Genomic DNA, 27,888 nt, shown 5'->3' on the forward strand with positions numbered 1-27,888 from the left:
TGTGACACTCAAAGAAGTACATTATATATTAGATTTCATAGACCTCTAAAAAATACTGTAACACCAGCTCGATCTCTTTACGTACATTAAGCTGTACCAATACTTGCTTATAAGTAGTCAGGCAAAATCGTCAAAATATTGTCACAATAATGTGCATTTTCATATCAATGTTTATGTTCTAAAAGTCTACTGACACATACGTGGTGTCCTTTATCGCAGGACTAACGTACCTCAGCGTCTGTTCAGAGGTTATCGCTGTAATGCAGTGGCGCCTGCTACATTTGAATGCATGTAAATATTTCCATACTAATTTCCACACAGCTAGATTGTACATTCTAAACACGCGCAGATGTTCAAACCTAAGGCCAACAGACACTGTTTATCTGATAGCTTTTCTTTTCTTGAACAATAGGTCCAAGCATGATGCATGTTGAGATGGCCACTAAACCATATATAACTATGTATATATATATATATATATATATATATATATATATATATAGCTTTAATGAAATAATGATAACAAAGAAAACTTTACCAAGTAGAATCACTTTAGATTTGTAGTGCTTTAGTAGAACAGGCCATGAGATCAATTGTTATATATTCAAATATATATAACAGGCATAAGATATGACAAAACTGAATTGTTTGCTCAGTTTTGGCACCTTTTTCATTACAGAATACCAGAGAGGCTATAGAGAAATGTTTTTTCTGGTGATCTATTAAGTCTCATCGAGATGTTTTTTTTCTTTTCTATCTGTAAAAGCAGGTGGAAATATAGGTTTTTGCTTATTTTTGTGTTTGTTGTAACTTCTTATTTCGACCACAAGAGTGCCCCACTACCCCGTGTTCTGAATAGTTGCACTGGGATTGCATTTAAGCAACAGCTTGGGTCCTTACTGCCTGTCAGCTGATGTCATTCACGTTTCACTACAACCGAGGAATATATACATTTATAGTTTCCCCAACAACAAAATGAGCCTGACAAAATAAATAAATAAAAACAAATCTACTGGCAAAACTTTTTTCTCACCTGTGCCCGGATTCAGAAAGCAGTCTTAACAAACTCTGAGCGTAATCCTGAACTCTGAGTCGACTAATCCGGAGATGGGAACCAGAGCAGATGAACAGAGTCAGTTCAATCAACCGAGGTGGTTCAAGCTGAACATAAAAAACCATCATCGATGGAGCTCTGATACTATGATTCACCATGGCAACAGGTAAATAAAAGGCAGGGCCTCCATTTCAACCCAGTGGATGTAGAGATATTAATGCATGTGAATGCAGACTGAGTTAGAGTGGAGAAAAGTGTCAACAAGTTAATATAATAAAGTTTTATGCAGTGTTGTCCATTGATTCATCGTTTAAAAATGTAGTTGAAATTAATATATATATATAAATATATACAACTTAGATGAAAGACATAGAAATTGTAAGATCACAATCTGATCCAGTAATAATGTTTGGTGATTTGCAGGTTAAAATACAGTAGATTGAAATGTTCGTCATCTCAACAGCATTTCAGTGGCTTTTTTTGAGCTGCTTCAACAACCGTGGTCAAATTACACACAGTCACTGAAATGCTGTTAGAACATGTTCAGCAAAAAAAACACACTTTCAAAGTATATTCTGCAGCTGCATTGCGACCCTGCTCATATTAACATATAATCTCCAATGTTATAGGAATTAAGTTTCATCGGTGTGACCAATAAACATGAGCCATAGAGATAATTATTCATTGATTATTTGATTCTCTAACGCTTCATACCAATTTTTGATATTTAAACTGAGATAAAACCTACTGTGCCATAAACATCTTTAGTTGAACTGCTCGTACAAACGGCAAGGAGTCACGGTATTACTGGGGGGAAAAGGGGGCCTGAGGAGGTTTTATTCTTCAATAATGTTGCTGTTTAAGCGCTTTGATATTTGCTTAAACTCAGGAGAAGCTCAGGGTTTGTTGAAGAAAACCTGCCGGAGAGCACGTTTGGTTCACCGACTTAGTTACCACGGTAACTGACCCAGAGTTTAAGTTATCTTTCGTTCATGAGTTTTCTCTAATCCTGCTTTCTGAAACAGGAGAGAAAACTATTTTAGATCAGGCAGAAAATCGATCACCAAGTGCTTCCATAAATGATCATCTTAATAATAGTGAGCCATGTCATGTCCCCCTGTTTTATATTGGTATTAAAGGCCCAACAAGCCTGCTGCTTCCATCTGCCATGCCATTAAATATTTTGGGGAGTCACCCAGTTTGATTCTTTTAAACCTGCAACTTACAAAAAGAAGAAAAAAAGTGCTACTGATAAAAGACTTCAGTGTGTGTTGGTGTCGTTGCATGTGTACAGTATCACCCTAGCGAGTCCTACAGAGGTGCACAGCAACTCTCACGGGGAACTCAACGACGCTGTCGCTCGGTTTTGGCTTCAGGAAAGAGGACGAGGTGTAGACAGGTAGGTACTTCATGTTGTCTGACAGGGTTGACCTTTGACCTTAAGGCCTCACATCTGCCCGAAGAGGATGGAGCAGAGCAGGAAGATGGCATAGAGAAACAACAGACCCAGACCCAGCCGGCGATCCAGCCTCCAGTGGTTCAGGTGAACACTCGTCACCTGAGAGCAGAGGGACAGTGATGAGGAATGGGCAGTACGAGACACCTGGATACTACTCATAAACATAATGTGTTTAGTAAAGCAGAGCAGGTAGAGTTATGGTTACACATTAATCCTGAGGGGACATGTGGTAGACCCAGGCTGGTACTGGATCTTTGAGGCCAATGTCCATATTTGGGGTTTAAAAGAATCCAGTATATATAAAGTGATGTTTTTTGTACAAGCATACACATTTGATACAGTTAGCATCCCTAAAACCTGCAAGTAACAAGCTGTAAACAGCTCAACATGTACAGTCTTACCAAGAAAACAGCATGGTGAAAATATATTTCACACTAAACTGGTAACCATGGAAACATGCAGGTCATTTGTATTTAATGCAGGTAAATTCCCGCCTCACAGTGACAGTTAGGGTTGCAAAATTCTAGGAATTTTCAAAGTTGGAAACTTTCCATGGGAATTTATTGAAATAAACGAGAATAAACCATTTTACCTCATTTTAAATAATATATAACCATAACCATAACCATAACCATAAACCATTTTACCTCATTTTTGAATGGGTGGGGTCAGGGGGATGAGTAACATTTTACTCTTTAACATTCATCTTTTTGTTGTTCAATAAAAGAATTGATTGTTCAATAAAGTAATTCAAACTTCCTAAAGTTCTACTTAAAAATAAATCTGTTGAAATGTAATGTTTTTAAATTGTATTATTTTGCATGGACATCTGCCTATGACAAAACAAAATGTTTATATTTATGTTTGGATATGATACAGTTCGTTTATATTACCCCTGATTCCGGGTTTATTCCCATAAATTCCCATAACTCCCATGGCAAGTTTCCAATTTGGAAATTTCCAAAATTCCCCAGGTTAACTTCCCATGGAAAGTTTCTGGTAAGTTTCTGAACATTTTTTCCCCTCTTTACAGCCCTGGTGACAGTCCAATAAATTAAAAACCACCTGTACTAACAACAGACAAAAAAACTTGTTTCCTCACCGTCAGAAACACAGACGCCAGCAGCAGGACGACAGAATACACCAGTCCTTTATTATTTATGTAGACCTATGATGGGGGGAAAGCAGGTGTCACAATTTAATGACCATCTAACAGAAGTGAGATCCCAACAGCCCTCTCGCTCACATGCACACATCAGTAAATCACAGACAGAAGGAAAGAGATTGGTATTGTAGGGAGATGAGGTGTATGCGTACTGATGATCCGTGCTCCACCACAAGGGTACGCAAAGCCCAGGGGAAACCCAAACCCAGCAGGATGTCAAAGATATTGCTGCCTATGGAGTTAGACACCGCCATGTCCCCCATGCCTGAAAAAGATATGGGAAAAAGGGACAAAGAAATGCTTGAGTTGAAGCCCTTGCACCACAAAGAGAGAACAGACAAAAAGAGTTTCAGAATAATGAGGATTACTCTTTTTACCTTGTCGAGCTACGATCAGACTTGCCATGCAGTCCGGCACGCTGGTCCCTGCAGCCAGGAAGGTTATGCCCATGATATAGTCTGGGATGTCTAGTGTGAAGCTGATGATGGTGACCTGATGGAGACATCAGGACACATCAGGGTCAAGTATTCACAGAGGGAGCGTTTTAAGTTCATGCATCCTCAGATAACAATCCCTGTAGGGCCCTGTTCACGACCGGCATCAACATGCATCTTTGGTGCCCGACCACACAAGTGGACAGCTCTCAGTGCGACAGTTGACACCTGACATTCACGTGTGTCCTGAGTGGCCACTTGAGATTTGATCTCACTTCCCCACTTCATATGCAAATACACATACCATTACCGTTTGCATATAGAAAAATACATATACATATTTTGATGAAAAATATTTTTTGTTATTGTGTTGGGTGTGCATGATACATTTCAGATGTTACTCTCGCATTAATCAGATATTATTTAAGAAACGTGATGTTCAACTTAATTTCTCATAATTGTTTTATGGCTTTTGTATCTTATCAATTTTTAATCAATATTAAGTTGTTTTATTTCAAGTATCATCCCATTTTATCATTTTATGACCATTACTGTATTATTTCTCTTTATGTTTTTTGTTTCGTAAGCACTTTGAGCTGCATTTTATGTTATGAAAGATGCTATATAAATAAAGTTAAAGTTAAAGTTAAGTTCATAAATGAAGCAGTTTAGTGATTTTATTTATTATTGTAGTATGATCTCTTATTCTTACTGTTGTCATTTATTTATTTAGTTATTATTCATGGTCTGAAGGGCTGAGAGAGCCAGGGCGGATGCATTTCATTACATTTGCATGTACAATTGTACTTTTTAATGTATATGACAATAAATTAAAGCATCTGTTTTTTTTCCGTGTTGTTTCAGAATTGAAGTTCACAGTCTGTCATCACCCCTTTAAGTCCTGCCTCCTTACCATCCACACCATGAGGTAGGAGAAGATGGCGATCCACAGGGTGGAGGCCACGAAGGTGACCATGAACCAGCGGTGCCAGCGCGGCAGAATACAGTTAGGCACAGTGCAGTAGAGCAGGAGGCCCAGAGGCCACTTGATCACCCACTTCACCCGCCCACAGCTACTACCTGTGATGGAGCAGGAAGTCGGTCAGGAGGATGGAGTTTGTCAACCAGGGATCAGATACAACACCAAGAAGAAAACCACCAACAAAACCATACAAAAAAAGCAGGTGAAATCTTACTTGCACTTTGCGGCTGTTAACAGATCTTCCTCACCTGGTATGCGCACTGGACTGAAAATCCCATCGCCGTCGTCATCCTCCTCCTCTGTCTGGCCCACTTCGGCCCCTGGCTTGTCTCCTGACTCTGCGTCTCCTATCCCGGGTCTCTTTCCTCCGTTCTCCAGGCTGCAGGAGCCCGTCCTCTTCAGGCTGTTACCGGTCGATCCCCTTCGTGACCCGGGGCCGGCCTCGCCGTCCCGCTGGTTCTTGGAACTCTGGATCAGTCTCTGTCTCTGTGAGAGGACAGCAGGGAAGTTTTTTTTTTTGTTTTTAGAGCTTGGAGGAGATTGTGTCATAATGTGTAATAATATATGCGCCCAACACACCTCACTGATTAGCACACGTCCTGCCATGGAGAGCCTGGTACGGGGGGAGAAGTGGGGGGAGATCATGATACGCAGGCCGGCGTCAGAGAAGGACAGTTTGTGGGGGTTGAGGATGAGGAGCTCGTCAACCATGATGACTGGAGGAGCCTCCTGGCCGTGGGCCTGGCCTGTGAAAAGATTGTATGAATTAAATACAGGACAAATAACATTCCTTTCATATATGACACAGTTTTTGAGAGAAGGGACACACAGCGGCGAAGAAGAGAGGCTTATTCTTCTGACCTTTGTTAAGAAGCACCATGGAGGTGTTGCAAGCAGAGGCGTCCTCTCCTATCTTGTCGTCTCCTTGGTTCTCTGATCCGAGGCAGCACGGCCCGGAGCTCCTAAGCTGACGCGTCACAAATGCCAGAATCTGGGAGTTGAACCTGCAACAAAGCAGATACACCTTGCTTACATCCATGTATACAGTAAATACGAGTTGTCCTCAACTCAAGACAAGTACTGAGGCATGAAGACTGTTTTGTAAACTTACTTCATGATTATAATGTAGATTCCATACATGGTCATGAGGAGCAAGGACTCCCACCTGCACGGCAAGTAATACATACGAGTTAGTCTGGTCGGAAATGCCACAAAGATAGTAGTTAGTGTTTGCAATGTCAGAGAAGCTCATAGATGACATGGTTAGGAATAATAACCAAGCTGATGGAGGATGGATGTTTTTATGTGAGGCTACGTAGTGACGGTTGCATAATCTTCCTTATGCCACTGTTCTTGATCTGAGATCAATCCATTGATCAGTTTCCTTAATTAATTTCCTTTCACTTCTTTCTCATATTGTTTAAACTTATTTTTCTTATTAGAATAAAACAACTTAAACGTTATATTTTCAAGATTATAACTTCTGAAAGGCTCTGAAAACCTCAACCACCGACTGAACATGACCAATAAGGTTCTGCAAGGGAAAAAAAGAGACGTGTCCGTACACCAATCAAAATTTAAGTTCAGTTTTTGAATGTTAAACTCCCTTTTAACTTCGATTGCTGCTAGTCATGAAAATGACTTGTTAGAGAGAGTTAAAATGAAGTTTTCAGAGCCGAGGCTGGAGTTCCTGTTTGTGAACTGCCTTGGTCATTTTTATCCCCATTAAAAAAATACAAATACAATAATCAGTGCTAAAAAGATAACAGCACCTGTGAATAAACACAACTGTGTACTCCTGAATACACTTCATCCACCTCCCCAACAAATGCCCGAACTGAACTTGTGCAAGCAGCTGTCCCACTGAGCCTGGACCGACATTAGAGGACGGTAGCTCAGATATTCAGAGCAGGCAGTGATTTGGCAAAAGGCGAGCCGAGACACAAATCTGATAAAGTGCATTCATGAGAACAGTGGTGAGGTGAAATACCCCAGGACAGCTTTGGCTGACAAACCCACATTAAAGCCATGGATAAATCTACTCTTTCATTAAATTCGCTGACACGTACAACCTTTTTTTCACAAAAGCCTCACGTTGACAGAAAATAAAGCATTCATGACAGGCAGTTAAGAAGCTAAGAAGGCATCAGGGACACTTAATTAGTCTGTTGAGAAAGAAAAGCTACACAAAAGGAATCAATCAAACAGCAAAGCTCCAAATCACTGATCATGTGTGCGATGACAAGGACCGTGAATCAGGAGCCTAATCGATCCGCAATCACTGCCTGTTGTACCATAGCGCTCTAATTTTTATGGTTGTAATGACAGTCGTTTAAGAAAGTGGTTGTTGACACAAATCAGAGCGTGAGGGGACAGATAAGCCTGTGAACCTTCTCATTTGTCCATGTCGTCGTTATCCCCAAAGAGATTTCAGTCAAAAGCAACTGGACTGGTTGTTTGTCGAGGAAAACGTTTCACCTCTCATCCAAGAGGCTTCATCAGTTCATTACTCAGTTCATTACTGATGAAGCCTCTTGGATGAGAGGTGAAACGTCCTTCTCGACAAACAACCAAGTCCAGTTGCTTTTGACTTAAATGTCTTTAGGGAGAGGGCAGATACAAATAAAAATACCTACTGTAAGAGAGCTGCGATGGCTGCTCTTAAGATTAATTAGCTTTTCTGCTTAAAGAAATGTGGCTGGATAGTGATAAAAGCTGATTAAAAATCTATAAATAACAACCTAGCATGAACTTTTGTCCCCCCTAGATGGTGATACGGGAAATGTAATAGTGTAGAAGTGGCGTCCTCCACACCTCTGTAAGATTTTTACAGATTTAGAGATAAACTAATTTCCTAATTTTTAATGAGCTTCTCTTCAGACTTAATGATTAAAAATGTCAACGCTACCGCTTCATGTTGCTGGGTTTTTGGTCTTAGTAACAGGGACAATTGTTCATTGTTTTCCAATTTGTCGCTGAAGAATGAAAGATGCTACATAACCATTCAGAACAGGGCCTAGGATTCTTGCTAGACGTCTTACATTTTTTTCCCACACTTCTAACTCTTAGAAGTGAATCTCTGAATTAAAACCAGCCAGGTCAGTGTTACTGTCGCCTTTATTACTGGAACCAGTCATAAATGTCATGACATTCAAAGCTTCCCTTAAATTGTTGCTGCCCAGCCCAGCTTCAATATGATCTCTGTGCCTCAGTTTAGCTTTTATATCACCCTGGTCTCTCACATCTTGGAAAAAATTAAGTTAGAAAAAAAAAACAGAATATATCATAAGAAAATTAAAAAAATAATAATAATTTAACCAAAATAAGTATATTGTAAAGCACTGACACTGAAAACATAATAAAACATATATTTAACATCATAAACTATTAAACATATTCCAGTTAGTCACTCAATGCAAACTGGAAAAGGCGCTTTTATAACAGAAGACGAAATGAGAGCATCATCGTGAAACACAATGTTGTTGTTTTTTATAATCGTTAGAAGCCAAAATCATAATTGAAAATAAAACTCCATCAATGGAAATGTGATGATGTGTGAGAACTTTAAAGCATGTGGACTCACCAGACAACTTTGGCATCATAGATAACCTAAAGAGAGGAAAAAAATTGATTCTTCAAAACACAATGTGGAGGTTGTAAAAGATTAAACACACAATAAATGATAATTCTGACGAAAAGCATGTCTCACCATGATGAGAGTCAGTACAGCGAGGATGTAGTAGGTGGAATCTCTGAAAAGGGACCACCACGTCAGAACCACCGTCTGTGGAGAAAAGTTAGAAAACGTCAGTGCTCATTCACTCAGGAACAACTGTGTGCAAAGATGTAGGTGAAAGTTTTCCCCACCTGGCCCGCAAAGATCCCACACAGTCCAATGATGACCAGGATGTTGAAGACGGCCGAGCCGACGATCGTGCCGACTCCGACGTCTCCTTTGGTGATGAAGACACCTGAGGGACAAAGGGGAGGAGAGGAAGATATTTATGTGCATTTGTTGTCTGGCTTTGTATGACTTTAGATTAGATCGAATCAGCGTCTGTGGACTCACTATTTACTATTTACAAACAGCCTGCCCTGTATTCAGTGCACTCTTGTCACTGATCTCCAAGAAAATACTTAAACTATATAAATTCCCTTTTGAGGTTTTCAATTAGACTCTGCTGACATCTCCAGGGTGATTTTGACACTGCGGGGGCTGTGAAGACTTTCAAAGACGTTCTGCGGCTGCCTTTATGTCTGTGCGGGACTGTAGCATCCTCTCAGTGCCTACACATGCTTGATACTGTCTACCATGGAGCAGTGTGATCACAGATCTCCAAGCTCTTACTTATCATCCTTTCTATGCTCGGATTGGTCGGCTTTGTCTTAACCAGTGGCATATTCTTATTTATAAGGCTGTTCTGGGTTCTACATCCTACAAAAAGTATGGGAAGATACCGTCTTTGCACAGAGGACTTTTTTCTTCTAACTATCCCTAAAGTGTGCTGCTCCCTCGGCTTGGGATCAGTCACAAAATCACCTAAATCTTCAGGAGCTCATCTCATTAGACACATTTAAGACGAGGGTAAATTACTTGGAGGCTGGTACATATGGCTGTAGATGTTTCGAATACTAAATGTGTGATATCTTATAAGACAGTTGTATGTTTTATGCCTTAATCTGTGACGCTCTTGAAAAAGAGATTTTTTTTCTTAGTCTCAAGTCTTTTACTCCTGGTTAAATGAAGAAAAAAATGTTCTTCTCTGTAAAAAGATGGGGAATAAGTAAATACTAATTTTGGTCTGCTTTCTCAAAACTGCCACAACTGATGCTCGGTAACAACTGGCCGATCTACTAACCAATGAGAGAGGTGAAAAGCTCTGGAGCTGAGCTCCCCGCAGCCATAAATGTCGCCCCTGCCACATCCTCACTAAGCTGCAGGTTCTGAAAGTTAAAGAAAAAACAAAACAAAAAACAGCTCAGAATAAAATGAGAAGAATCAAATATCGATCTGTTAAACTGAGAAAATGATATCTGATGGCAGGTTGGTGCCATTTGCTCACCTCAGATATTTTTTCGAGGGACGGGACAAAGTAGTCGTCACAGACGATGGCCAGAGCGTAGAACATGTATATGGCCTGGACAGAACAGGTGAGCACAGATAAGACAGTGGAGGGACACATGGACACCCTGATTTTGTTAGGTTTGTAATGTCATATGTTGGCTTCTGCAGATTTCAGGCGATATTGTGTGAAAGACTCACACAGAGTGCATGCAGACACACGGCACCCTTCTTCCTCTGCTCCTTGGTGAAGATGTCCTCTGGAAACTCGTGGATGGCTGCAGGGGGAGAGACGTGATGATATACATGCAGTTTGTTTCTTTTTACCACTCAAAAACAGCCATTTTCTGCAACCTGCCCACAAAATGAAAATGGTCTAAAGCTGTTTGACATCAATTCACTGGAGGGAAAAAATACAGTAGGGACAAAGAGTCTGAGAGATAATCACATAACTTAACAGTCTTTTCAGTGTGAGGCATTGTCTCATATTTGACAGTAATCATTTAACAAAATGACTCCCTTCAATGTAGGGAGTAAATGACATAGTTGGCTTACTTCTTTTACTCTTTCTATGAATGCATTCTCATATTTCCTTCTGATATCTGATGGGAAATTGCAAAGCGTCATTTCAAATTGAATTATAATAAGTCATTTCAAAAATAAACTCAAAGACATAAAGAAATATTTTTTCATTTTGTGTCATCCTGTGCCCTCATTTTAGACACTCTTTCTTTCAGACATGGTATAGCCCACAACAACATGGTGTAGACACTTTCTGTCTTACACTGATGAGCGAGACAGGAAGTGAAAGTGGCAGCTGCTTCCTGCTCTTCCTTGAGTGTAAAAAACATTTTTTTTTAAAAACTCTTAATGACAGCCCAGCGTCCCTCTGTTCCCTTGACGCTACAAGAGAGAGCCTCGAGAGTGTGGTGCAGCTCCAATTTACAACTCTGAATCGAGCTGGGTGAATTTAAACTGCTGGGGGAGCATGGAGCTATTAATAGCTCTTCTGCTGTGTGGGTCGACTAGCACACAATAAGAACAGTGCGGCCGTCACAATGCACCGCCGCTGCTTCATGGAAACTGAACAACAGACTGCATGGATTAAGAGAGGGTCCCTTGTGGTATGAGATTCGGAGATATGACATTTGATCTTTGACACGGCAGTGTCAGAGAGTGAGAGGAGGAGGCCAGATGGTCCTGAGGAGTGGACAGTCATTTGGCTCTGTTCAGTTAGAATATGTAAATGTTTGTGCAGTAATGTTTACACGTTTGCATCTGTGCCAGAGCACTAGCACTGCCTGCCTGGATGCTTGTTGTGCCATAAACTGCTTCTTCTGCGGAATTTTTACGGCCTAGAGTTGAGTTTCTAAAGGTTGGTAGTGTCTCTGTTTTCTACTCTCATAGAAGAAAAAAATATCCTATTTTCTGCGTGCCAGCTGTTATTGCAGGACAGGGCTCGTCTGCTAAATCATCGAGGCTAAGCATGTAAACTTTCTGTCGTCTTATTGCACAAAAGAGGCCACCCGAATGTGAAGCAGCACCACATGCGTCTTCTCCAGCACCCTGTCAAGCTGATCAGCTATTGGACATCTGCGCTCTCCCTGTGGCTTCATTTCTTTCACCTTCGTCTTTGCTCTAACAGCCCTGGAAGCCTTCCAGTCTCCTTTTTCCGTCTCCCGAAAACATAAACTCTCAGGTTATTCTGTCTGTGGAAACCGAGGGCTGCAACGTTGTACCTCAGATGGATGCTTTGAGGAGTTGCTCTGGTGAAGGCAGTTGCTATGGCGACACTCTCCCTGGGGGTAGCTTTTTTTTCCTTTTTTTTTGATGGGTGGCAGTAGGAAGCCTAAGGCAATTGCCTGAACAGTGAGAAAGGGGGAGGTGAATATGTGTTTCCCATGGTTGGGGTTTATGAAAAATGAAAAAAAGAGAAGTGACAGCAGCTCTGGACCGTAATGTCTAAAAATATTTATTTTCCCTTACAAACCCTCAGGAGAGGTCTGAGAGAGTGAGGGAGGGGGAAGGACGACATAGAGATACAGTACACAGCCTATCTCAGCGTACTGGTCACTGAAGGCTACTGCACAGGAATGCGTTTTGCCAAGATTTCATAACGCAACGCCGCAAACTGACACACAAGGGCTCAAGATGACCACACAACTGCAAGTTGCCAATCAAGCCAGGTGTGCTGTCAGCTCGATAAAGTCGGCAGTTTTGTAATCAGAGGTGGAGCTGCAGTGATGATGTCCCTCTGCACTCCGACCTCTATCGTCACTACCCTCTGTGCTCGGTGTCCTTCTGCTGCCACGATCATAAAATGCTCCTGATTCAGTTCTGTCTGTCAAGTCTTCACAACAGCTCACACCTTTGTACCGAAAACATAATCCACAAGTGGAAATAGCTCAACATGTTTCCCCGACCTCCTCACATTTATTGCACATAAACGGCTGCTATAAAACATAAAGGACATCACAGACTGAGGGCAAATGAGAAGTCTGATGAACTGTTTGAATCACTCATCTACAGTATCAATCACTGATTAAGGGTGAAACTGCAAAACGGGGACAAATGTTTCATTTATAATGTTTCCATTTGTAATTTTGGACACAGAGGTTCAAACCCTCCTCCATTCATTAAAAAAAAACAACAGATTTCTTAATTTCCCATCAGGTTGTGTGGGGATCTCTTCAGACTTCAGAAGAGGAAACAGCATCAAGGTGACATGTGTAGCGACAGTAATAAGAAACAAGAAAAGTAGGTCTTTTCACAGACTAAACTATTACAAAATAACCAAATATATTTTTTAAGGTGCTGGCCATCTTTAGAAATGGCTGCCATCTTAAAATTTCAAATGTCTCGGACAATTTTCTTGTCAAGTGACCCATGGAGACTGCTCATGCAAATTGTCACGCTTGTATCCCAAATTGAAAGATTCTAGCACTTATCCGCTCCACTTAAATAGTTTCCGTCTTTTCAAAAATAGTTTGTGTGTTTAAGGTGCACCTGATGATTAAAACAGAGACAACAAGCGACTCCACAACATCTGAGTTTCCCTTTGTCCTAAACTGTGTACAGGAATGACAGCCATCTATATTTTGTATTCATATTAACAAAATGTGATATTAGAATATCTTTATGGGGCAGATAAAGGTGCAAGAATTAAACTTCCTGTCCTACTAATAATGGTGAGTTAGATGTGTTTAACGCAAAGTGGATTACAGTTGAACATTATTTACTTGATATGCTGCCCAACAGTTAACCAAGCTGACCAAGACAGACTGGCGAAGAACTTTAAGAAAATATATTCATCATTAAGAAAAAACACTGAATGAAGCATAATCAACGCTCTGAGGTAGGGCTGGGTGAGGAATTGCAATTTGTTTTTACTCGGTTTCTCTTGTGCGTCATGAATTTACTGGTCATTTTGTTGTGATATCCAAGACTTGATGCTGGCTTTACTTGTCTTTACTCACTATGCTGAGTGAAAACATTACAGTGAAAATCATAACAGAAACTCAGTGAAGGAAAAATTGAACATTGAACAACAATTGCATATATTAATTCCTCAGCACTGTAAAAGCCAGGAGACACATGTTAAATGAGACGCCATTTGTCAAGAAGCAAAGTGTAAATGTACCCCTAATGCACCTGCTTTTAGCTTAACACGCCGAGTGCCTGCCATATAAAAGTTTATTAGCCTTTAGTTGAATCCCGCACAGCATTTATAGTAATCATAAAACACTGTTGCCAATTTCAAACTGCAGCAAGGCATTAACCAGCTACCAGCTTATTTTGGTGTCATTTCAATCATATAATAATGACAGATAACAGTTTTAGTTTTAAAAGAGGACATGTTGCTCTTTTTAAAAGTTCATACTTGTATTTTGGGTTTATACTAGAAAATGTTTACAGTTTTAAAAAAACACCTTATTTCACTCAAACTGTCTGTCTGAATATACCTGTATTCTAGCCTACATACAATGGCGCTCGCAAAATTCAAAATTCAAGATTCAAGATTCAAGATTCAAGAAGCTTTATTTATCCCGAGGGAAATTATTGTGCAACAGTTTCGATACAAAGGCGGAAAAGGATCAGAGTAACAATAAGCATAAACATAAATCAAATCAAAATAAAGCTAACGTCAGATAAATCAAGCAATGAACCAAGTGTGACAGAGTGCAACAGACGTCGTGGTTAAGCGTAGGTATATACAATATACAACAATATGCACTGTGCAGTTTAGCAGCAGATTGAAATAAAATAAGTACAAACTAGATAAGTGAGAAGGAGCGATAGTTATAAGTGTTAAAAATGTTAAAAATGTAGCAGCATTTCCTACAGAACTAAGTGACAGTGTGGCACAGTGGAGTGTAGCAGCATGTCGTACAGAAGTAAGTGACAGGACAGGATGGTCTCGCAAGCTCCATTGTATTTTACAGTCAGGTAACCTGCTGCAGAGAAAATTTGGAGATGTTTGCCCAAGCAAGCCAATCAGCGTTGGTTTTGAGGGGGCTCAAAGTGTGACGCAACAAGAAGCGACTGTTCAGTGTAAACAACATGGCGGCTTCTGCGGATGAGATGAGCGCAGCTATCGAGCTAGCTGCTCGCTAACACTTTTTTCTCTTGGATCCTTCTGTCTGAATATGGACCGGGCACCTGAAATTGTGCCTTTTATCCATTAAGTCACGTTACACAAATGGCAAATATTTTTTACCGACATGTTGTTTACTTTACCTTGATGCTCTGTTAGTACGTCATACGTTTTGTTGATCTGATTGGTTGATTTGGACGGTGATAGATAGTTTATCCAATCAGCAACCAGTATTTCCACCTCCAAGTCCACCAGAACACAAGTACAGACAAGAACAAAGATTGAAATACGGCTACAGTTTCTGAATACTGGCTGTGGGCTCTGTGGATTGAGCTTTTTGATTCATTCACAATATTTATACAGCACCTCAAACTGCTTTATAATCAAAACGACAGGTAAATATCACTTTATACGATATGGGACCTCTAAGTCTAAGTACAAAATGTAGCATCTGTATTAATTCATTCAGCTGTGACTCAGAGGTAGAGCTTATCGTCCTCCATTCGGAAGATCGGCAGTTCGATCCTCGGCTCCTCCAGTCCGCATGTCGAAGGCTAGGACACTGAACCCCAAATTACTCCCGACGGTGTGTGTGAATGTGTTTTGAATGATTAGATTAGACGATGGGCAGGTAGCCTCTGCCATCAGTACATGAATGGCTGAATGAGAGAAGTAGTGTTAAAAAGCACCTTGAGGGAGACCTTTAGACTAGAAAGGCGCTATATAAGTACAGGTCTATTTACTATTTACCAAAAAGTGTTCTGACTTTTCAAAACAGAAATCCATTTTATGTCACACTGCTATGGCTGCTAGGTGTTTCACAGAGTACGGATGACAGATCCTTTATGTGTGCATTTGACCCACGTCCAGATCAATAAAGCGCATTCAAGCTGATTAGATCTTCAAGTATAATATAAGGCTATTGCAGAGTAAATTCTTCAGAAGCAAAATATCCAGTAAGTGAAAGAAAGCAGCGCATCAGCAGGGCTTCAGTGCAGCTGAATGAAGGGGCAGTGGGCGGTTCAGAGTAGTGTCATCGATCTGAGATTCTGCAGGGCCATGGTATTGACGTACCATGCATCATCCTAACCCGCGTTTGAGTATCGAGCATTTGCGCGCACACAGAGAGAGAGAGAGAGAGAGAGAGAGAGAGAGAGAGAGAGAGAGAGAGAGAGAGAAAGAGAGAGAGAGAGAGAGAGAGAGAGAGAGAGAGAGAGAGAGAGAGAGAGAGAGAGAGAGAGAGAGAGAGAGAGAGAGAGAGAGAGAGAGAGAGAGAGAGAGGAGAGAGAGAGAGAGAGAGAGAGGGAGAGAGAGAGAGAGAGAGAGAGAGAGAGAGAGAGAGAGAGAGAGAGAGAGAGAGAGAGGAGAGAGAGAGAGAGAGAGACCTCTGAAACAAGCCTGAATTTTTCATGAGGAATCAAAAAATAAATATTTCATTCAGGTGTAATGTAAATTTAATTATGCATTTGTTCTTTGATTCGCTGTCCTTTGAGGTCAGTTTGAATATGACATTGATGAGACGCCAGCAGGGCTTCAAACCGCACCAACCACCTCGCCTATCAATAAAAACACTAAACACCATGTTACACCGGTGTGACAGGAGTGATCACCCATCATCATCTCCATCAAGCATGGTGATCGAGGAAATTAAACGTAAAGTCAGAGGAAACAGCTCGATATCCTCTCTTTAATGACAATCAAGGCTTTTAAGAGGAGTTCTATAATAAACCTTAACCTCTGCCCTTCGTTCCTTAAACGTTGAGTCATTTGTGTGGACTGAATGTGAAAACGAGTGAACAAGATCCAACAGTATTTGCTTCAAATTAAACAAAACTTGGCTAAAAATAATGGCCGCATTAACTTCTGTTTGCTTTGTGTGGCATCCATAATCTGACTGCCTTGATAAAAGTCCAAGACTATTTGAAGACAATTTCTGTTAGATTATCTGCCGGCTTCTCCTTCTCAAACCTTTCCCAAATAAACCCTAAAATATGGCTGTGGAAAAATACTATTCTCGGCAGATTGTCGCTTGCCAAAATAAACAAAACAAGTTTCGACGGAACACACAGAGAACAGACACACACACACACGCACATACACACACGTGCATGCACAAACACACACATATGCACATGCACGCATGCATGCACGCACGCACGCACGCACGCATGCACGCACGCACGCACGCACGCACACACACACACACACACACACACACACAAGCACACAGCATGAGCCATTTACTTCATTTGCATCATTTCGATTCACCGCCACTCGCTTCTCCTCGCGTTCTATTTTTAGCTCTTTAGGACTTTATAACGCTTCAAAGACAGAATTGTCTGGGTTTCAAAATTTAGCATTCAGTTGCCTAGCAACAGCGGTCTCCGAGGCTTGTCAGCTGGAGGCGGGTCGCGTCGTCTCCATCTTGTTAAGCAGTGGAAGGATGAAAAGAGAGAAAGAGAGCCTAGGGCTGGACGTTACTGTGCAATCCCTAAGATAATATCCCCTTGAGGTCCAGGGCAGGCTTTTTAATCACACTACAGATTATGCAATCACTGTCAGACAGCCTGCTGAGGAAGAGGATGGCAACCTGAGCCTGGAGCCGTGCTCACTGGTGTGTCTTATACTACATGTCCAGCCTTTTGTTCGCCTGATCGTCTCCAGTGTATTACCTCAGTGAAGTATCTGCCCGCAGTATGTTTGTGTCTTTGTAAGAGATAATGAGGGAGATCTGTTTGCAGCCAGGAACTCAATAAAAGGTTAAGTGTGTTATCGGTTAGAGAGACACAAATTGTTGCAGATGAGCAAATGGAGCTCTGGTAGAGACGGGGGCTCATTTCTCTCTCAAGGATGTAAAAAACCTCTCATGCACGTCACAGAGGAGGATGTGTGGTGACAGGGAAGAGCTTGCAATGTGTCAGTTTACCTCAGGTGCCAGATCAATTTGTCCCTCTGTGCACCTCTCAATTGTAAGCTTTACAATTATATATATATGACTTGTAATGTCACTAAGCTGTGTGTAATAAGATCATCAGGAGCTAGAACTGGCTGTCATGTAGCTATATATGATTAAACACGCCTTAAAGATTAAAAGGTTTGGTGATAAACATTTTGCTCAGTCAACTCAAGGCTACAACTAAAGTCTCTACAGTATGCACTATTTATTCAATGATGTTAAAGTCAAATCTTGCATACAGAAGAACAGCCAGTGCCAGTGCTGGGAAGTCTTTGTGCTTCCCGATGAGTTTCAGACATCGCTGTATGCAGGAGATGTCGCGGCGAGATGAGACGTCTATTTTTAAAAGCTTAAAATTATTCATTGTGTGCAGGGTTTTTTTTTTAGGTTGCACACCTCCGAGTAGGCAAAGTACATTCAGGGTGGTATTTCAGAGTGTGGTGTGAACAGGCCATTTGCATGATATATTATTAACATGACTTGATTTACATTAATTTCAGAGAATACAATAACCATTCAGTTTGAATACAATACCACTCTGTGACTGACGGATAAATATGAGCACCACCGTGGAGTAAATGCAAATCATATGACGATACAGAATAGTATTCTGTCAGTAAGGCAAAAGATTTTTCATTGTGCGGCCGTGTTATTTTATCTACTCCGCGCTATCCTCTAAAGAGATTTCCTCTCCAATCTGAATTTTTTATAATAAAACTGTCAGCTGTGATGAATGCGGCTCATGTCAGCCAGCCAGCTAATCAGCCTGGGAACCAGAGACACAGAGGTCTGATCATGGCTGTTGATTGGCTGCATGTCTCTGGGATGCTAACACAAAGAGCAGTTTAAATCTGTCCAAACTCATCAGGGTGCAACCAGATTCAGGAAAGCAATGGAAAGGTAACTTGCTAAAAACAGACTACCTAAAATCTAATCTGACTTTCACTCCGACAGCCTCCTCTTGTGTGCCCCGTCTGTCTCCTCGAGGTCTGTCGGTGTGAAAGCTCGACACTGACTACACACTCCTGACAACTCACACAATAACGCATGACCTTTCAGTTCAGCTGCAGGGGAGAGGCAGGAATCTCTGGTACACTCCGCTTACCTTGTTTACCCGCATACACCACACACTTAAACCTCTTCTTCTGATTTCCTAGACCATTTTTGCAGCTGAACTTCTTCACCAATAAAATGCACACCATGCAGATTTTAATGCTCTTGTGATTACAAATCAATTCAAATTAGTTCAATTTGATCTATAATGCCAAATTATGACAAAAGTTATCTCGAGACACTTTACATATAGAGTAAATCCTAAAAACACTCAATAATTATTGCATGGACAATATATTATATACTGACAGGTGTTTCTATTATTTTGTCCATCCCATTATTATTATTACTATTACTATTACTATTACTATTATTATTATTATTATTATTATTATTAGTATTATTATAATACTTTATACATTATGATACAATACAGCTAACACCACCCCAAACTACATCCACCAAAATGGCCATATCAAATAAAAATAACAAAAATAGTGTAAAATTTCAAGAAAATATTGATACACTAGAGTATTAAGATATTGTTTTTGGTGATACTGTATTGATTCTAAAAAAACACCATTGACTTTTAATGAATAGTTTACATGCAAAGATTTATGGCAGATGAAGGTCATTTTGTGTTTTTAAACCACTGACCTCTACAGTAGATATCAGTGTTGTAATATACTGTATCTTCAGCCATTTCACTCCTTCACGTCAACGTAAAAACGTATGCATATGGTGGTGAGGCTTTTATATGATGAAAGTTTCCTAGAATAAGATATAGATATTAAACTGACACCACTGTGCAATGATACGTATTATACCGCCAGATGAAATACACAGCCCCCAATACATATTGATATTGTGATCAACTAAATTGGTAAATGGTAAATGGTAAATTGGGACAACGCTCCTCTACTTCATCAGGGGACGCTGGTTAACACTTGGTGCACGTCAGTGAGTCGGACAGCACAGATGGCAGACAGTAATAGGTGGAAGGCAAGGTAGGGAGAAAAATAGGTCACAAACTGACAGGTTTATTAACAGAATTCAAATTGCTCTGATATTCTGCTGCAACAATGTCACAAAATGATACTTTAACTTAAACACAACATAGTGTGCAGCGGTTTTCTCTTCCGAGCAGCGGCCATTGTTTACGGTCCTATTAGCAACTTGAGCCGCGAGAATGTTGGGGTTGAGGGACGATGTCTCATATAACAGACAGATATATGAATGCAGTTAATAATAACAAAAAGCTAATGAAATGCTAAATCTTCATCAGACAATAGCAGATGGTTTAGCTGTAATTGCACGACAGCCAATGCATTCTGCCTTGTTTGCTCTCCACATGGACCGTTCACTTGCACACTACCAAAGCCCATTCTCAGTCATGATTGGTAAATACTACTCGGACTACAAACGGGAAAGTAGAGTGCTTCCGTTACTCAAATCTTATCCCGTTTCCTACAGATTCTACAACAGGATATACGAGAATTGGATTGTACTGAGCTATGAGAGAGTTTGAAAAGTGATTTTTTTTTCCGAGTTTCATTGTTAATTATTACTATTTAATTTAATAATTAGTAGTAAAAAAAAGGTTTCTGCATGAATTCAAGGCAACACTTGGTGGGTGATTGATATACAAATGGTAATTTTGGGGGTGAGGTATTCCTTTAACACTTGGATATATCAACAAACACACTGTGATGGAAGATGTTATCCATATTTCACACACCTACACTGAACAATAAGGAAGTGTTGCAGACTGGGAGAGTTCGCTGGTCTGACCTGAAGGAACAGACGGCATTTGTCCAGGTACAAAAGACTGACTCACCTGCTCGGGGCTGATCCACGCTCTGGTTGTCTGACTTCTCCTGCATCAGCCGGCGAGTCCATTGCAGCTCCCCACCGCTCACGCCTAGCCGAAACCCAGAAGACTCCGTCTCTGTTGCAAAACAACACCGGAGACATTTTAGTGCAAAACCAGCCAGGTTCACTGGAAAGACCTCACACAATCCAAGAACTAAACCTCTGTTTAGCTTAGGTGTTTATTATCGGTTAATATGGTGTTTATTATCGGTTAATATGGTGTTTATTATCAATGTTTAATATCGGTTAATATGGTGTTCATTATCGGTTTGTTTGTTTGGACTATGAAATGTAGAGTTGAAGCAATAAGTCCATCACAGACTATGACCAGGGATTTCATCTTTTTTGTTGAATAAATGACCTAAAACGATGAATCATTCCCCAAAACTGTGGATTATTTTTCTGTTGATCTACAAAGCAAATTTTCAAAGACCCACCAACTGAACTATAATAATCAAAGAATCTATTTCTTACTTTGATAGTCTGAGTTTTTAATTAAAAAATGTTGTTCTCAGAAAACCATCAAAGTATTGTTACTGCTTTTTTGTTCATGTAGTAACTGTCTCCAGAGTTATTCTTGTGTCCTGCGACGACTCAACAGACCAGTTTCATGTTTCTGGCTCTGGGAGACAGCAACATGTTCAGTAATTCAGTCCATGCCGCTGTCAGCTGTCCTGAGCCATCAGCACTGAAATCTTTATGGTGTGTATTTCAACTCTTTCAACTCTGTATGTCATTCTTCGATAGCTAATCTCAAGTGGGTTTCAGTTTTTACGACTTCATTACTGTGACAGGTGAGGAACTCCCCACAGACATATCTGTCTCATCATCTCTCCTACAGGGGAAAAAAATACAGATTTCCTTCCACCACCACCCACAGAGATCTGTCCACTATCGCAGAGGAGATTGTGAGGCGGTTATTATTAAGCTCTGCACTGCACACCGTCCTTTTATTTACGAGGCAGCTTGGTGTCTGCCTGATGCATTTCATGATTGCCAGGCGCTGCAGGGTCCCTTTGTACCTTACAGCTCAATGAGCCCATTTCACGAGGGCAGCGGCCGTGGCTGAGAGGAGACGTGAAGGCTTTCATGTCGTGGCATCAAGAGGAGCTCGACTTGTATGAAATTCAAATTGGTTTCTGCCACAGATGGCTCTGTATCATTTTCACACTTTTAACTGGGAGATCTCTCAAGCACCTCAATCACATCGTGTCTCATCGGAGAAGGAAAGATAAAAACGGAAAACGCTGTTTCTTTTCCAGATTCAGATTTCATAAACTCAGGACAATGTTCACAAAGAACATATCAATAACTACACTGACAAATGCTGAAACGGTCAGTATATAATTGTAATAATAATAACTAATTCGATTGGCAGAGAATTAATCACCAATAATTTGAACAACTGCTAAATTGTTTGAGCAATTTGGCTTAAATGACAAATATTCTCTGGTTCCAGCTTCTCCTATGTTAAGATTTGGTGTGTCTTTCTATTTAACTTCATAGCAATCGATTGTTTTTGGATTATTCTTGGACAAAACAAACAAATTGAAGACATCACATTGGGCTCTGGGAACTCTTGATGGACTATTTTAATCAATTAATTAATTTATTGAGAGTTTCTGGGTCTTCCACATCTGTGCTCTCAGTGCAGCCGATGAATAACTGTAACTGTGTAGTTATGACATCACAACTTTACAGAAGTCCTAACTGCTCGTTTAAAGACACAGTTTCTGAATAAAGGCTGTGTACATATAAATGAGGATTTAGTATTTTGATAGTTTACAGTATTTAAGCAGCACCTAAACCTGCTTTATAATCAAAAGGCATGGACGTGATGATGAAATAGTGATATTTGCAGCTGTAACAGTGAGAAAGCAATGGCTCCCAGCAGGAATAAAGTGCAACATATACTATAAATGACTTACAACAGGTGAAACGTACATCAAGAAGGGATTTAACTTATGGCTGATCTGACAGTAAAATTAATCTAAACATAAATAGACTGCTTAAAATATACTTTCAAGTCCTTATGTTCTGCACTTGCATCTGTAAATTCAATCTACATGTGATACGTGACTGCCAGACGGTTGTCATTAGAAGAAGTTAGACTCTCTGATTCCTTTCCAAGCCTTTATATCTTCCAGTAAGTTTGAGGGTGTTGCTAACGCTAAACAGAATTTCCCCCAGGAAATTGTTAAACTGAGATGGTAAGCCACACAGATCTCGGCACCTCTCATCTTGTGATCGGCCAGGTCAACAGCAACATTATTATATGACAACCACACTTGGAATATGGCATGTGCTGTGTCAAAAGACAGTTTTTCTCTAAGGTTACATTTCATGAAAGTGCATAAAGATCACAAGCTCACACACTGTCTTCACTCAGACCCTGGGCTTTACATTGAAGTTGCTTGTAATTATGGTGATCCATGGTGTTTAAGATAACTTTACTGTTACAGTGATCTTTTCTCTAGATAAGACTTTGTCAGCTGAAAAAAGGCCTCAAATGTAAATATAATGGAAGGGGTTACAGAGGGATCAGTAATGAAAGCTGACCAAACATGAAATGTGGTGTTTGTATGGAAATATCTTAATCCTGCTGCCACATGACTCACTATAGCCACGCTGGTTGAATGTAGAAAGGTAAGTGTAAATACCATAATGTTAAGTGTAAACACCATCATTCATAATTCCTCTCTCTACACATCAGTATCATAATGCAAACTGTGGGGAACCGTCTAGCCTGTTGTGACATTTATCCATGTTTTTTTTTATACTTAAGGCAGCAAAGAAATTAAAACTCACATGAATTCATCTTGTCACAACACATGCTGAACACAGACCAAATGATGTCACTGCTGCTAAACATTAAACAGCATCCTTTTGACTTTTACAATGCCTGGAGGACATAAAATCATCATTTATAAGATGAAAGTCCAAAGCTGTGCACCATCATCTGCTCCCTTTAGAAAAGACAAAGTAGTGGTGCCTCCTTCTGTAGCAGAAACACGATATTTGATCCCATCAATCACACATCAACTGGAAAGACCGGCTTCCTCCGGTGTTACCCTAAACAGGTTCACTGCCTCCACAGGACAGGACTGCAGTTTTTCTTTGTAAATGTCGCTCACTGTTAAATCCTCAACAGTGTCAATGAAGATAAGCATGCATGCCTCCGAAACTCTGTATATTGTCTACAGTCTCTGGATATTACTTTATAAAAAATGATATTTGTATTTCACTGTGAGCTCCATTCCCACGTAACAGCGCAGTCCTCCAGATCTTCACTCTGGCATTCAAACTGAACATTAAGTAAGTGTCATGTTGCCGTAAGCGGAGAGCTGATGAACATTTGATTTGATATGACCTTAAATGGGAGCTAAACCAAAGTTATATAAATATCTGAGCATAGACAAGTTCAAAAACCCCAGTGTGGAGCAAAGTTCAAACCGGGATTCTGACTTGAGTGGAAATTTTCTCCCATTTGTGACTACAGTATATCCCTTTTAGGAAAAGCTACTATGACTTGATTCAACTTTTCGATATCACTAACTAGGACAGCAAGAGGTTCGACGTCTCCTTGATTATAAGTGCCATTGATATGCTTAAAGTGTTAGTCCGGCGTTAATGGACCCTGTGGTCTTCTCTGCATAAATATACATCAAATAAGCCATCGAGACAGTCTTTTTTCGTTAATCACTAACAGCCAGACATGGCTAACACTAATTAGCTTGGGGCGGTGCGATGAACGCATCTAAATCGCTAATTTTTTAACCACTAATATTGCTCTAAATAGCACCAAACTTCTGCAGTAGCATGATAACAGTCCCTACACATAAAATGAAGAACAAACAATGTAGTTAGCGAACCGGGAGTTTAAAAAAAGAGCTAGGAAGAGCTACAGGGGTGCAGACCCAGAAAAAAAAGCCAAAACAATTACCAAATACACAAATTGACTTGTTTGGGCTGCCTGTCAATATGGATTGAGCCTGCTGCTAAGGCTTGTAAAACCTTTTAGAAGACTCTTTTTTAATAAATTCCGAGTCTCGCGTTTGGGTCATTTATGCCGGACTTACACTGTAGAAGCAAATCTCACTCTGGCTGCATTCCTTGCCATTCCCTTGCTTGCTTACACATTTGCACTTTTGTACATGCTCTAAAAATTGAAAATTTTCATTTCCCTGCTCCAGCTCAGTGATTTACTGTGTTGTTGTGCCTACGATGTTGTATTCTGTCTGTGAATTGTGGCTGCACAATACATTTCCCCGAGCGGGATAATAAAGATAACCTTGAACCTCGACTATTGGAGCATCAACAGAGTCAGATGTTTCCCTCAGGAGTTGGAGGAGACCAAAAACAGGGCTAAAAAGGAGAGTGACATTCATCACAAGGACAAAAACACAACTCTAAAGGATGCTAATGTCGAATTGTGTCTGCTGGATGTGTGAATAAGCAACTATTTGCTAACACGTTTGCTCTATCAACTTTAACGTTGTAGTTTGGAGTACAACTTTAAAAGACAATATGCCAGTTTCTTTCCGCAGACCCAAAGCATCAGAAAATCAGTTCTTGCAGATTAATATCTACTGAACTCTTATAAAGCAGGTCATTTTTGCCGTGATAGAAACTGTTTTCTGTGAGCGATGGAACAGTCTAACCTTTCCGATGGATGCTAAATGAAACAGAGTCGTGGCATGCGACACACAGGGGATCATTATGTGTCAGCTGTTAGACTCACTGCTGCTGCGTTTAAACAACATTCCAATGGGTTCATGACATTGTAGCCTAACTGTCTATTACAGGAGAACGACTGGTTTGCCGTACACACTACGACAGCAACATGTTGGAATGTTTCTTCAACCGTCGCTGCTTAAAGTCCCTAATGTTTTGAAAGGAATCCCCCACTTCTTGTACAGACGAAGGACAGCTACGTTGGACATTGAATGTTTGGAAGTGAGGTTTGAAATGTTCAGTTAAACATTAAGTGGCCTTTCCGTTTCTCTAACCCATAAACAGAAAGTCACTTCTATGGTGGCGGATATATACGATGTTGACACGTGCATGGGTGCGATTAAACCAATCCAAAACCAAAGTCCAATGTTGCTTAAAGTTGATTTATTCCTTCTTACAATAAACAAACTTTAATTCCAACACTGCTTGTCACGCCATGTCACGGTAAAGAAACGTATGCCTCATCAGCTACACCTTGCTCACCTCATCCAAATAACCCCCTAGTGCCTTTGGTCACTTCCTTTTCCCCAGGAAGTGACCCCACCAAAATAGAAAACAAACTAAACATCAAAATAAAACCCCAAATTGGATCCTACAAACATAAAAAATGTGTTAAATGCATTCATTACTTCCAACAACATTGTTTCTTCTGGAAATGTTTCTTTTGGGCGACTGTTGCCTTTACAACTCCATCATAATACACTTATTTCTAACCAAGTTGGTGGCGTTCTTGTAACGTATTGTTCTGGTATCCAATGTCTTTCCAGAATCAGAACGATATTGATACAGAGTTTTGGATCAGCACATCCATAAATGGTTCTACAAGCAGCGGTATTCAGGACGCTACAGTATGTGTAATATTTTCCAAGCATTCTAAGAGTAACCTGCCTGTCGCCATTACAAACAGCAGACCACATGCCTTGCCCCGAGCTTTTATATGGTTTAAGTTGAGTGGCCTTGATCTCAGTTCAAAAAATCTCTTCTGGTTGACAGCACACTCATAATTTAAAGGTGAAGTATAAATATTAATGACACCGCTCATTCAACGGGACACTCATCCAACGAGGTCCGGCATGCAATACCAGGGTGAACGCTCACACGTTATAATGCACACAGGATTACAGAGAAGGATGCTGGTGCTGAAGCAGCTGATGAGTGTGTGTGACAATGTGTGACAACATCAGCAAAGGTGATGAAAGGATAATGAGCTAGGAGGAGATGCCTTTAGGTGCACTGCTGCAAAATGAGGCATTATAACATTAAATAAATGACAGTTACCACAAACTAATGATTTATCTACATTTAACAGCGATTTATTTCGATGAATGAAATACACATTTCTAGCGACGACCTGGGAAAGGGTAGAAATTAAAATGGCAGGCTATCTATTTAGGGATACGTCCACAGAAATAAATCCTTGACATGCCCAGTTATACAGTTATATAGTAATATTCCTTCTCCCATGATTGGATTTATACATGCCTGAATTTTGGTCTGCTTTATGTAATCAACAAACTGTCACCTTCCTGCAGTGTGAGCAGAATAAATCACGCTCAGAGGGGACAGAAGCTGGGAGACAGTCGTGCTAGAAACTGAACTGAGATTTAAATATTTCGAACAGTGAATCAGCTGCCTGACATTCAGCACCGTTTGTTACTTTAAAATAATATTTTGCCGTTAGAAATGGCACGATGCTGAACAGTAATTAGAATTTTACTTTGAACTACATCATTTCTTATTTAGACAATAAATGTGATAATGTCTATTTCGACTGTGCTTGAATTCACTTTGATGGATAATGCAGCACCTGTATATTGGTATATCCATATTTTGATCCGTATAAAGGAGTTTTAGATGCATGGATAAGATGAAGGGGGAAGGGGAAGGATACTGGATCTTTGCTCCAAATGAAGACAAAACACTACATGTTGTGTTCTGAATATATGGATTATGCATCATTTTCTAACAAATGAAGCTCTTCGTTGAGACAATAATAGTTGATTTTATGGATCTTTTTTATGATGTCAAAGGATAAAATGTACATCTATCTCCTTTTTATTGGGTCTTTTAATGTTTTTATTCCAATACACATAATGTAACTTCAGATCTAGCATCATTATAAAATCACACACATCCAATTTAATAAACCCATATAATATTCAACAGTGATGAATACTGTGCACACTGTAAACTCATCAGTGAGTGCATCATGTTTTAGACTAGGTAGGTGTAATATTCATTTGCCAGTGTTTATCTAAGAATGTCTATAGGATTATAAAGACTATGCACGCACGCACGCACGCACGCGCCGCCTGCGTGTCTATATTAAGTTCTCACCTGGTGCCTGGATGACCTGTGTGAGCCAAATGACGGCGACCAGCCCGACTCCACAGCAGCAGAACCGCTGGAAGGGCCGCCGGTGCCTCGCTGCTGCTCTCATTCCTCAGCCGGCCGCATTTCCACCAAAAACATCTGTTGCTCTCTCTCTCTCTCTCTCTCACTCTCTCACTCTCTCTCTCTCTC

General features: G+C 40.3%; 1 protein-coding gene across 1 annotated transcript; it reads right to left on the minus strand.

Annotated features, from left to right (window-relative positions):
* Positions 1–569: 569 nt before the first annotated feature.
* LOC310956436 (sodium/potassium/calcium exchanger 3) lies at positions 570–27,833 on the minus strand. The gene is made up of 17 exons (XM_083926643.1): positions 27,703–27,833; positions 20,597–20,707; positions 10,358–10,434; positions 10,158–10,232; positions 9,954–10,038; positions 8,962–9,065; positions 8,804–8,878; positions 8,678–8,703; positions 6,206–6,259; positions 5,956–6,098; positions 5,674–5,840; positions 5,343–5,580; positions 5,026–5,192; positions 4,056–4,170; positions 3,831–3,943; positions 3,616–3,681; positions 570–2,612 (listed from the first exon to the last, which is right to left on the minus strand). Exons 1-17 carry the CDS (start codon positions 27,803–27,805, stop codon positions 2,502–2,504), a joined length of 1,830 nt encoding a protein of 609 aa, XP_083782769.1. The 5' UTR covers positions 27,806–27,833; the 3' UTR covers positions 570–2,501.
* Positions 27,834–27,888: the final 55 nt, after the last annotated feature.

The sequence above is a fragment of the Echiichthys vipera genome (genome assembly GCF_963691815.1).
Source record: "Echiichthys vipera genome assembly, chromosome: 14".
NCBI classification, from domain to species: domain Eukaryota; kingdom Metazoa; phylum Chordata; class Actinopteri; order Perciformes; family Trachinidae; genus Echiichthys; species Echiichthys vipera.

Coding starts and splice junctions, on each gene's coding strand:
- LOC310956436 (XM_083926643.1), bottom strand. CDS start 27,805: ATGAGAGCAGCAGCGAGGCACCGGCGGCCCTTCCAGCGGTTCTGCTGC. Junction 20,708..27,702: donor ACAGGTCATCCAGGCACCAG/GTGAGAACTTAA, acceptor GTTTTGCAACAG/AGACGGAGTCTTCTGGGTTT. Junction 10,233..10,357: donor TGTGTCTGCATGCACTCTGT/GTGAGTCTTTCA, acceptor TGTTCTGTCCAG/GCCATATACATGTTCTACGC.